We start from the raw sequence: 13,301 nt of genomic DNA, 5'->3' as shown, positions 1-13,301 counted from the left end.
GGAGTCAGTTAAACTGAGAGGCTTTTTATTCTTTTATGATCTATGGAGGCAAAACTCAAACTTAAGAGATAAAGGCCTGCTGCTTTGCTACTGGGAGGCAAGTCACAGCGTGTGAGTTCTGTGCTAGCCCTGTTTCCAAAAAGGGCTTGTGCTTGCTTTACTCAAGCACTCAAGAAATTTTACACAGTAAAAAATTGTATATATATATATATATATATTTTAGCATTTCCCCCCTTTTGAGTTAAACAAAATAATGAAACTATTTCAAATTAATATGCTACTTGAGAAGATAAAGGTGGGCATTAAATAACTTTAGGTAGATTTCTAAGTATGGAAAGAAACAGTGAATCAAGTTTGTGGTGGTATTGTTTTATTGTACTTGGAACCTGTCTCCTCCCATGTCAGCTCCTGGTACTGGGGATTGAATCCAGGACCTTTGCACTGAGCTACACCCTCAGCTCTTTTTATTTTGAGACAGAGTCTTACCAAGTCACTAAGATCAAGTCACTAAGTCCTAGACTGCAAATAAGAGCCTAGCTTGGGCAATTTAGTGACTTTTTGAGACCTCCTGAAAGGGCTATGAAGTAGCTCAGTATGAAGCCCTGGGTTCAGTCCTTAATGCAAAAACAAAAACCAAAGCTCCAAAATTGATGGAGACCTGTTAAAAGCACACAGGAGTCAACTCTCCCATTGGGCAATGTGATCAGACAAAACAACAAAAATGAATTAACACATTGGATTTTTCTTAGAGTCCAGAGTATATAGGTATGTAGAGGTTTTTTTTTTTTTTTTTTCCTTCACAAGACCAGTTAACTGCAGAATGAAGGTGTAACTAGAACACTGCACTTCTCAACATATTATTTGATTCAAGTAAAAATCCAAACAGATGCACAGTGAAAGGCCGAATGGGATAGTCACAACCTCAAGTTTCACCCCTGAATAACTTACTAATAAATGGAAAACAATGGAGAAGACTTACAGGCCCTACCTGATCCCAAATGACAATGGATTTTTTTTTTTTGGTAGTAGGCTTCACTGTAAGTTGCCTAGTCTGGACTTGAACTTGCAATCCTCCTGCCTCAGATTCCCAGGAAGGGTACATGGTCATCTGTTTAGTAATTTTGCCAATAAATTTTAACATCGATTTTGATCATGAAACAACCACACAATTCCAATTATGAGACTCTGAGCCTTGACACTGAGAACTATTATTATCTAATGTCTGTAAATTATTGGCTACGACTCTTAAAACATGTCTGTTATGAAGGACAAGTTAAATGCCATGTGTTGGTGCACACCTGTAATCTCAGCACTGGCCAGTGCAAGTCCTGGGCCAGCCTGGGCGAGGGCCAGCCTGTCTAAAGAAAAGAAGCCAGAGCATGACTGTGAGTGCAATGCTTGATACTTGGCTAGGACCTGGCTCAGAACAAAACCAATCACCTGTACAGGCTATCAATGGGACAACATTAGATAATATTCTAGCAAGAATCATCTTCTTGGATATGATGATTGTTTCTTTTTTTTTTTTTTTTTTTTTGTCTTTGAGACAGGGTCTCATTATGTAGTTCAGGCTGGCCTTGAGCTCACTTTGTAGCCAGGCTGGTCTCGAACTCACAATGATCCTCCTGCCTCAGCCTCATGAGTGCTCATCCTCCTGCCTCAGCCTCATTACAGGCGTGAGCCACCATGCCAGGCATTTGTAGAAGATTCTTATCCTTAAGAAATTCAAGCTAAAGTCTTTTAAGCAGAAATACGATGTACCAATGTATTCTAAACTCAGAAAAATAAAGCAAAACAAAAACCAAATGAAACCAAAAACCTTCCTCAGGCCCACCATCCAGAGAAAGGGGTGGAATTTAAAACCAGACTTTCAGTCTTTTAATTCAGTCCTTATTTATTTAATCCCTTTTAGTTTTTTTTGAGACAGGGTTTCACCATGCAATTTAGGCTGACCTCGAATTCAGCAATCTTTCTGCCTCAGCTTCTTCTTTTTGGTCTTTTTCGTTTTTATGGGTACCAGGGATCGAACTCACGACTGCCTGCTTACAAGGCAGGCGCTTATGCCGCTGAGCTAAATCCCCAGCCCCCTGCCTCAGCTTCTTGAGTGCTGGGATTACAGGCATGCACTACCATGGCCAATCTAGTCCTTTTTAAAATATGGTATATTGGGGGGCTGGGGACTTAGCTCAGTGGCATAAGCGCCTGCCTTGCAAGTGTGTGGTCATGAGTTCGATCCCTGGTACCAATAAAAAAGAAAAAGACAAAATATGGTATATCTCCACAATATATGTAAGCCTCAAGGAATCTAAGTATTCTTTTACCTTCATATGGCATGAGTTAAAATCAATTGTATTACAATCATGGGCAAGTGTATGTACAGGTACACAATTTTCTTAGTATTTGAGAATAATTTGGAGATGCTATCAAATTTCAGCATGAACTTCCTCAGACCTAAGACATTCTGCTATATCCAGTGTAATTATAAAAATAAGAAACTGAATAGAATATTATAGAATGTCTTTAAATTTTGCCAACTGTCTCAATAATGTATCTTTTTGTGTGTGTGAGACATGCTGGGGATTGAACCCGGCGCCTAATGCCTGCTAGACAAATGCTTTATGACTACGCCATTCCTCATGACACCACCACTCCTCCTGTACCCACCCCCCCCAACCCCTGGAAGTCCTCCAATAATGGACTTTATTACTTCTTTTCTCCTAGTTAGAGGTCCAGCCTAGGTTCATGCGTTGCATTTAGTGTTCATGTGGTTTAGTTTTTTTTAAATCTGCAAGTGTTTCACTGTTTATTAAGATCTTGGTACTTTTAAAAAAATATGGTCAGTTATTTTGTAAAAGGCCATTCAATCTAAGTTTGTTTGAAGCTTTCTTCTGATTGGATCTAGGTCATTTTTTTTTTTTTTGAACAGGTTTGCTATTTGATGGGTCATACATTTTTGGCAAGAGCACTATGTGTAGGGACATAGCTCATCAGCACAGCAACTGCCTGGCAAGCACAAGGTCCTGAATTTGATTCCCAGTACAAAAACAAAAACAAAAACAAAAACAAAACAATGAACACTATGTGATGGTATGTTCTTCTCAGTCCAGTACAGGAAAATTGAGTTTTCTCCTGTGTTAAGGTACTATTTTTCCTTTTATAATTAGTATCTCGTCAGTTCTCAGTTTTCCCAAGGACCTCAAGAATGCTTGGGTGTTAAAAAAATGTTTCTCATTTAAACAAGCTATGCATGACTATCCTTGTCAGCATTGCCTGAGGCTATCTGCTCTAATTTTCCTAGACCGTTTCTGGTCACTGTCTTCATCTGTGATCTGAGGATCTCTGAAGATCCATTTTCATAGACTAGGGCATCTCACATATTTTGCAAACTGTACAAGACATACACATCCAGTGATGTGCTTTGTGTTATACTGGCACTGTACTTTTAGGTGTTTATACTGACTCAGCAGAGACGTTGCAGTGAGAGGCCAGCATTAAATGCCCAGGTTAATAAAGTCACTACTCACGTTATGATGACTTTATTTTTTTGAGACAGTATCTCCTCTATATTCCAGGCTGGCCCTGAATTTACAGCAATCCTTCTGTTTCAGCCTCTCGAGTGCTGGGATACATGTACACCACCATGCCTGGCCTAACTATTATTTATCTCTATAACCTGCTAAGTAGGTTAGGACTAGGTTATGTCTATTGTCAGACATAATAAAGATACATGCCATTCCCTGTCATTCATAGTACAACCAAGGAACAATGCTTTACTTAAGTGAACAAATTTGAAACCTGAGTAATTATTATTCATAATAATGTCCACAGTGACACCTCCAACATCATCGGTTTGTAGGCAAGTACATCTTACCTCTTAGAACATGTTGGTAACTGGACAACAGAAACTGCAGATGCTCAACCAGTTCATCCCAAGTCTGCCACTGGGTTTTATCTGACTGCAGAAATAATAACAGTAACTGATAGTAACTTCCTCAGTTAAAGGTTTCATACACTTTTCAAGGTTTCATACACTTTTCAAGTCATTTTTACATAATGCTCAAACAGTTGTGTTTTAAACTAAAAATCCTATGGGCAGGAAAGGTGTTGTGAGGCTTAGAATTGAAGCAGGAAACAATGTACCTGGCACTTGAGCAGTGATGTGGAATTATTCAGAAAATAGAGTGCTTGGGCCAGACACAGGGGCAGGCGGGTGGGCGTCTGGCAGCTGTGGAGGAATATGATTTCCAACACCTTGCAGCGCAGCAGGTGGCTCTCCATGGTGGTGAAGAACATCTCTCTGTGCGGAGAGAATTAGCCATTACCATCACATTTCAAAGAACACACACCATCATTCACCACGAATTGTCTAACACTTGTCCCAACAAAAGTGTACAATAGAGGTCTACGGAATTACATGCCCATGGATAGACAGAAATCAATCTATGAACTAACAATTAATGGGGTGAGGGTAGAACCTTTGACATTTGAAAAACACAAGTTTAGGACCCAATAAAAAGAATTATATGGTATGAGTTAATCATGAATAAATGTTTCTGAATGCTTGTAACATACCAACTACAGAAGAGGGAAAGTAAGATAAAAGATCACTCTCAAAAATGCCAGTTGCACAGGGCACACAGTGGGAACTTCAGGTCCATAGGCCACGTGCATACAGGTGAAGTGCTAGTGCCCCAGTGACATGCAGAGGAGAACAATCCCCCAGGGACAGGAGGGGAGGCACTGACAGCATGGGCTAAGCGCAGTGGTGGTGAACCTATGGCACCTGTGCCACAGCAGGCTGTCTGGATCACTGAAAGCTCTGAAAGGTTTGTCATCACTGGGCTAGGAGGGGCAAAGTTCAAGCAGGAGGCAGTTCAACAGAGGAAAAACGGCAGCTCCAAAGGAATAAAAATCTACAACTGTGGCTCTGCAGCTCTGAGATTTCAGGGTTTGAGATTCTACAGTTTGAGTCTTACCCTTGGTTTTGCCACTCGGTGCCTGGGTTCACAGCGATGGCAAGCTGAAGTACTTCTGTGACACCACTGGAGCTGGGCTCCAGGAAAGTGAATCACGCTCACTGTTCTCAAAGCAGTAAGCTTTCTAGAATAGGCTGTGAATCTCAGGTACACAGGGTACCTCTTTGGCAGCTGAGGGTTTCGGTTTGTCTGGTTGTCCTTGCCAGTTCTGTGACCCAAGCATTTTAGACTGGCAGACAGCTGGGCAAGAGATGAGAAGATGGCAACCAGAAAGAACAGTGTGTCTTGCTTAGTCAGCAAACAAAAGTTTCCATGAGCCAGACTGGAACATTTCACTGAACAGCAAGGGCATTCGGCTGAGACTCCAGAAAGTGTCAGCCTTAATATTCCTTTATTCTGATAGTCCTTTTAAAAAATTAGTATATCTTTGTGACACATAACAAATACATTCATCATGGGAAGGTGGTACATGTACATATCACATCTTAATCTTCATTCTTCCCCTTTCCACTCTACTCTCTCCACTTCTAGATCTCCTTTGAAAAAGGTCTGTCTCACTGCTTCACATTATCTTTTATTTTGCTCTTTAAATTATTCATAATTTGGGGTTCTCATGTAAGAGAGGCCATGCAATATTTAAGAGTCTGTGTCTCATTTATTTACTAAAGGTGCCTCCATTCTTCTACAAAAGACTCAAATTTATCCTTTTTATAGCTGATTAGTATTAGCCTTGAAATTCTTGCCTTTTAATAAGGACTGCTACAAAACCATACTTAAAAGTTCTAAAATAAACTCTTAATGTGAAGAGAGTAATCTGCCAGCAAATTAATAGCCTATCAAAAATAAATAAAAATACTTTTAAAAAGAAAACAACAAAATTTAGACTTAACAATACAATGCCCAGGAAGTCCAGCACACAGTAAAAATTACCAGGCAAAGGAGAAAGAATAAAACTGTGATTTGTAACTAGGAAGACACAGTCCAAAGAAACAGACCAATAGGTGACAAACATGCTGGAATTTGTAGGTAAGGTCTTTAGAACATCTATTATAAATATGCTCAAGATTTTAAAAACCAAGCAAACAAACTGAGATGTATAGAATTAGTGACCACATGAGGATTTTCAGCAAAGAGAAACGGAAACTATAAAAAGTATGAAATAGCAACTCGAGATCTAAAAATACAACATCTGAAATGAAACAAAAAAAATCACTTAATAGCAAATTGGCAGTACAAAAGAAAAAAAGGTAAGAGATTTTGAAGTTTATCCAAACAAATAGAAAAAAAATGACACAACAAATTCAAACAGAAAACACAGAGCTTTAATGATTTGTGGAACAGGGCTAAGTCGTCTAACATACACATAGTGTAGGGGAAGATGAGAGTGAGTGGTGAGGGCAAAATGTTTTAAAGTTTGATAGAAAATATCAGCCCATGGATTCCTTAAGCACAATAAACTCTAAGCACAATAAGTATAAAGAAAACCACATTTTGGTATTATAGTTAAATTGTGAAAATAAAAACAAAGCACCAAAGAGAAGACAATGTTATAAAGGGACAAAACAGTAAGAAATTGTAGCCATTCTTTTGCCTTTCTGCAAGCTAGGGATAGAACCTAGAGTTTCATGTTTAAGTATGAGCCCTACTACTTACATACACCGTCAGCCCAGAAATTTCTAATGACTTTTCAGCAGAGACAATGCACAGAAAATGGAATGTCTTTAGTTTAAAAAGAGAAAAAAGCCTCTATCAACTAGTAATTTCATTATGTCAAAACATCATCAATGAAGATGAAATAAAAAATCTAGATAAAAGCAGACAGAACTCATTCTTGCCCTACAAAAACAAACAAGTAAACATAAAAAAATCATTTAAAAAAGTAAGTTCTTTGAAGATAAATAATATCAAATAGAATCGAATCTTTAAGAAAGGCAAAAAACATCAGAAATGGTAAATGTAAAAAAGATTCTCCCTCCATCTTTTAATTTACTTGAAAACAACTACATGTTTAAAGCAAAAATAGTAGTTCTCATTCTGGAGCTGCTATGTAAAACATATGGCAATAATTACACAAAGGATGGAAATGGGGATTAAAATACATAACCGAGATTTTTATATGTTAAACTATTAAGGGTAGACTATAGTAAGTTAATGATGTATATCATAATTACAAGAACAACATATATTTTTTTTTCGCAAAAGAAACACTAATAGGCTGGAGATTTAGCTCAGCGGCATAAACACCTGCCTTGCAAGCACGAGGTTGTGAGTTTGAGCCCCGATACAAAAAAAAAAAAAAAAAAGGAAAAAAAATCACTAATAAAATTCAATACCCACGCAAAATAAAACTGTTAGAATAGAATAGAATAGAATAGAATAGAAGGGAATTTCAACTTTTCAGTGAATATCTTAAAAAAACCCATATAGTTGTATCATAATAGTAATGATGTACTAATTAGTAAATAACAAATGGACTGAATACTTTCTCTGTAGATCATGGACAGAGCAGATTCCACTTACTACTGCTACTCAATACAATACTGTAAGATCTAACCAGTGAAGTAAAGAAAGACTATAAAAGACATACATATTATAAAGGAAAATAATTCCAATTTGTAGGTGACATGATGGTCTCTACAGAAAGTCTCAAGCATGTGGATTAGATTTTACTGAAATTTTTACTCCATGGAAGATCTTGTTAGGAGAATTAAAAGAAAACCTGTAGAATGGGCAAAATATTTAAAAACCATAGATTTGCTGGATGTAGTGGCACATGCCTGCAATCTCAGAACTCAGGAGGCTGAGGCAAGAGGACTGTCACAAGTTTGAGGTCAGCTTGGGATGTCTAGCAAGTTTAAGGCAAGCCTGAGCTACATAGCAAGATCTGTCTTCAACCAACCAACCCCTCAACAAAAACCAAAAGGGAAAAAACCTCTATAGATCTCAGAAATGATTAGTATCTAAAATATATAGTTTTTCAAACTTCAACAGTTAAAAAGCAAACAGTAAAAATACAGAGCATGGAGCACCAGGGATATAGCTCAGTGGCACAGCACCTGAGTTCAATTACTGGTACCAAAAAAAAAAAGGCAGAAACATAGGAAAAGAGATATTTCCCTAAAGAGTCAGACATGGATACAGTAATTAAGCATCATTAGCCATCACAAAAATGAAAATGAAAACAACAACAAGCTATCACTACACACTTAACAGCATGGATAAAATAAACAGTGACAATATGAACTGCTATGCAGAGAAACGGGATCATTCATACACTGGTGGTGGGAAGGTAGCAGTTTATTTTTCTTTTTTTTTTTTTTTTTAGGTTTTTGAGACAGGGTCTCACCATGTAGTGCAGGCAGGCCTTGAACTCACTATGTGGCCCAGACTGGCCTTGAACTCACAGCAGTCCTCCTGCCTCAGCCTCTCAAATGCTGGGACTATAGGCATGTGCCATCATGCCCGGTTATTTATTTATTTTGTATATAAAACATTAACATAAAGTTAAAAAGTTGTGGCTATACAAAAAGACTTACTCAAGAAAGTATTTATTACTACTACCACCACTGTTGTCCAGTGGAGACCAGGCTGTACAGGGCTAAGCTGCTGAACACAGAGACTTCTGGCTGTGTTGGAGAAGCTCCTATTCACAGTGCTCTTAAGTCAAGATGACACCACGGCTGAGGCAGCCAAGGACATGGGCTGCTGACTCTCCCTATCCAGAGCAATAAAGCTGCCAACCTTAGAAATCAATAGTTCTCTTAAATGGCACAATTTACTGCATGGAGAATTCTTTGAACTGACTTTTTTTTTTTGGTCTTTTTCCTTTTTATCGGTACCGGGGATCGAACTCATGACTGCTTGCTTGCAAGGCAGGTGCTTATGCCGCTGAGCTAAATCCCCAGCCCCTTGAACTGACTTTTAAGGTCCTGCTCAGTTCCTGTGCTTGCCCTCCTTTGTTTGAAAACCAAATAAATATGGCCTGTCTGGTGATGTTCTTTGCCTTCACTTCTAAGAGAGGGAGGGAGTTCTGATTTTCAGGAGGCACCAAAGATCATGCCACTGGTCTCTTTTACTTAAGACCCTTGCTGTCCATTTGTTTAGGCGACTGAGAGGCCAAGACTATGATAACTGTCTCCATGACCACTCCTGAGCAGTAGGTTTCTTTTTTCTATTCCATTCTTCCCTACCTTCTTTATATACATAATTTTATTGGTCATTGGTTAACATTTTATTTTTCACAAATGATTGAATCTTGTATATTTTTATAGTTCCTTTTTAAAACAAAGTATGCTGATTTAATTTTTTTAATTTTAAAGAGAATAAAACAGAAAAGTAAAATGAAACAAGACAAAACAGTGATAGGACAGTAGGAAATCTGCAATCATTACTACATTGCATGTTGTGATCCTCTAAATAGTTGCTCAGACTACCAGCCCCAGGCTTGCAAAGTCAATCAAACAACATGAATGTCAGGTTGCTTCCTCACTTCAGTTATTATCATCCCAGCCTGTGTTACATTTGGTTTCTTGGGGTGTGGGCAGGGGGGGGCAGAGGTAGCTTTTCTGCAGCAGGCTTTCTCTGCTGCTCACCTCTCCAGCATTTTCACTTGGCATGCAGAATTTTACTCACGTCTGACTTCTGCTTTTTAAAAAGTATGTATCTTGGAAATCAGTTAATAAAAATGTCCTTTTATTTTCATCTTTCTATAACTGCATAGTACTCCATCATGCAGATGGTATTCAACCACTGCCCTATGTATGAGCATTTAGATTCTTTCCAATATTTGCAATTAATTACAAACAATGCTATAGCAAATATCCTTGTGCATATGTATTTTCATGTTATTAGAAGTGTGTCTTCAGGGTGAATTCTAGGAGTGAGATTGTGGGATCAAAGGTAAATGCGCATTCAGTTCTGTTACTAACTGCAAAATTCCTGTCTCATTAGGGTTGCATAATTTCTGCATTTTCAACAGCAATGAAATGAGTACATGTTTGCTGATAGCCTTACTAGTAGAGTATATTATTATTCTTTAAATTTTAAACTTTTTAGATGGATAAGATATAGTATCTCAGTATAGTTTTAGTTTACTTTTCCTTAAATATGAATGAAATTGGACATTATAGGAAAATATAATTACAGAACATTGCTCTTATAAAAAAAGAACCTAAAATATTTAACAGAGTAACAGCAACTTGAATCCATGAATATGTAAAAAGGCAACATGCAGCCAGGTAAGATTTTTATTTCAGGAATACAAGTTGATTAAAATTTAAGAAATTATGGGAATCAATGTAACTCCTCACAACAACAGGATGATGAAAAATTATGCTTATTTCAATAGATGCAGAATGCACAAGTGATAAATCTCAGTATTTATTCTTTAAAAACACATGTGTTAAACTGGAAATGCAAGGAATTTTCCTCAGTCTGACAATGGCACTTGTGAAAAATTTAGTGGCACATGTGAAACATTAGCTCACATTTAGTGGTCAAAGACTGCAAAGGGAACCTTTTTAAGATCAGGAGCAAGGCAGTGCATCCGGTGTAAGGCAAGAAATAGAAAGAAAGGCATACATATTCAAAAGAGAGACATTAAACTTTATTTCTGATAACATGACTGCAGTATGTAGAAAATCCTAAAAAACTAGCAAAATCTACTAGAATAAATGAAGTTATCTAGGTGCAATTTTTCAATATATTATCCATAATCCACTGGAAAATGACATTATGCAGATGAATGCATTTGCCAACTCACTGACTGATAACTTTGTAAATTAGTTTGTATAATAAATTATACATATATTTAGAACTAAACTAAAGGCCACATAAATTATCTTCTAGTATAATTGGCGTGGGGGGGCTGGGGATTTAGCTCAGCGGCATAAGTGCCTGCCTTGCAAGCAGGCAGTCGTGAGTTCCATCCCTGGTACCTATAAAAACGAAAAAGACAAAAAAAAAAAAACAATGGCGTGGGTGGTGAATTTGTCCTTTCTGGGAGAATTTTAAAGTAGAGTCAGCTTTTCTTTAATTTTTTTTTTGTCTATTTTAAGTCTAAATTTGAAGGATAAGTTTTTAGCCAAAAGATACGAAAGGAAAATTTAGTCTCCATTTAGGGTATCCTACCTTTTCCCAAGAAATTATGCCTTATTTGAAAAAAATGCCAATTAGTCGGGAACCTCCTTTCACAGGGTCAGAGAGATGTAAATGATCCATTTCCTTCTTCTTCTTCTTTTTTTTTTTTCCCCTTCTTTTTTGGAATTGAACTCACAATCTTGTACTTGCCAGGCAGGAGCTTATGCTGCTGAGCTGAATCCCTGGCCCCTGTTTCTTTCTTTTTAAAGCTTGGGCTTTATCTCTCTTGAAATTTTGTTTTTAGTAGGCAGTATAGTATAGGTATAAAAGATAATTGATAAAAAATAACTTACTAGAAGTTTCTTTTGTTTTTAATGAAAACTAAAACAAAACTAGACTCACCTTTGACTCCTTAGAGGAATGTCCAAAACAAATCCAAACATCATCTCAGCGATTTTATTGGAGCTGCAGGTAGGAGTCCTGTCCACCTCCACAGCTATGGACAGCATCCTCTGAAGCTGGCACACAATCCTGAGTCCAGAATATGAGACACAAGTGAGTAGGGGGAATCAGGAACAAGGTGCCTTGTGACTGGGATTACATCCCCACAAGTATACACTAACAGACTTAATAAAGGGTTCTATAAAGCACACACTAGATTAGGGACAACTGCTCAAGACATGAGCATGCTTCTGTTTAGCAATCTCACCTACCTGAATCCCATTTGCCAGACCATACCTCTCAGAACCTGGGGATAAGCTGCAAAAGTAAGCTGCTTTTTAAAAGTCTATTCCCTTCACTTCCTAGAATTACTTTTATACTGGTAATTGAACTCAGGACCTTGCCCTTGCCAGGCAGGTACTTATATCACTAAGCTGTATCTCCAGCCCATGAGAGCTGCTTTTAAATTCAAAACAACCACATAATCTAAGGGTCCAGAGAACTTTAAAGACAATGTAATCTATACTTTCTCTATTTTGTAAATGAATAAAATCAGGTCCAAAATGAACAAAAATTTATTTGATACAGGAATAATTCTGTATCTATCATATAGTTTTCTCCTCCAACTGGTTCCTTTATGGTATAGTAGTTTCTGATTACGTTCAATCTCAGAACTTCCATTGTTGGAACCTGACCCCTCCCATCAGACCTGATCATGGATAAAGCCAACCTGATACAGCTTTAGGAATCTAGATAACACCTCAAAAAAGTAAACCCAGCCTGAGGTCAGCCCTTTCTAACATGTGTTATTTGTGATAGAAGAAAAGTTTTATTTTCAGAAAACTTACAGCTAGGTGGACAAAGGTCTTTGGTATAAAATTCTGGGTCTTCAGTGATAAACTGGTCAATGTTCAACAAATTATTACATTGCTCTGAGTTCAGGTCTGCTCACTTTTGAAAAGGGGGTGTGCTATCATCTCTTTCAAAAAGTTGTGAAAGATGTGAAACGTATCTGGTGGACAGGTACTCAGTGATGGTAAATATAGCACCTAGAATGATAACTGATAAGATCATGACACAACTAACTTTTAAGGGTCCTGTTGTTAGTCCTATTAACATTTACTTAAAATTTATTATATGAGGTAACCTTTCATTGAAGAAGCCATATGTTACTCTCTGGGGTCTGTAAATGGTACCTCCAGGGTAACCCAACTTTATCATCTCCCCAGATATGCCCAAATGACTCTGCCTCAATAGGCCCAATGCTTCACTGTTGTAAAGCCATCTCCTTGAGATAAGTTACTTGAAAACTACAGAACTAATATCAAAATCAGGTGATCCCATTATATTATGTAGTTACCATATGTGAATTTAGGTGCAAATGTTAGATGTGAAATGTCAAGAATGACTGGCTTTTACCAGTATGATAGACATGAAATTCTAGGTTGCTTGTGTTAGGAAAGCCCTCACCTCTAAAATCTTGGTGTCTCTCAAAACAAAAACAAAGACAAAAAACAGACCAGAGCTACTCTCCAAAAAAGAAACACTATGAACGCCTTTACAGCGCAGTCTGAGGCACAGAACCTGCCCTGGTCTGAGCCAGTCCTGTGGCACCGGCTGGAGCCTGTAGGTCGACTGCTATTTTCCTCCCAGGAACGAAGCAGTGCAACACCAGCTCCTGAGCACTACAGGCTGCTGGAGCACTCTCTACCTACCACTCCTCTAGGTCAGTGGATATCTGAAGTAATGACTAGGTACAGTACTTGGGATCCAGGAATAGGAGGACAGGGTCCTCCAGCTCTTGTT

General features: G+C 37.9%; 1 protein-coding gene across 1 annotated transcript in view; it reads right to left on the bottom strand.

The window, feature by feature from the left end:
- Nucleotides 1–13,301, bottom strand: part of Simc1 (SUMO interacting motifs containing 1) — a 106,448-nt gene that overhangs the window by 516 nt on the left and 92,631 nt on the right. Inside the window, exons 7-9 of the mRNA XM_063230810.1 lie at nucleotides 11,457–11,585; nucleotides 4,141–4,297; nucleotides 3,872–3,956 (exon numbers count right to left, since the gene is read on the bottom strand). Coding sequence (XP_063086880.1) covers nucleotides 3,872–3,956; nucleotides 4,141–4,297; nucleotides 11,457–11,585 — 371 coding nt within the window. The remainder of the gene's footprint in view (nucleotides 1–3,871; nucleotides 3,957–4,140; nucleotides 4,298–11,456; nucleotides 11,586–13,301) is intronic.

The sequence above is a fragment of the Cavia porcellus genome, unplaced genomic scaffold (genome assembly GCF_034190915.1).
Source record: "Cavia porcellus strain 051 isolate PalLab524CR breed Dunkin Hartley unplaced genomic scaffold, mCavPor4.1 scaffold_19, whole genome shotgun sequence".
Classification (NCBI taxonomy): Eukaryota; Metazoa; Chordata; class Mammalia; order Rodentia; family Caviidae; genus Cavia; species Cavia porcellus.
This window is presented reverse-complemented; position numbering and strand designations above follow the sequence as displayed.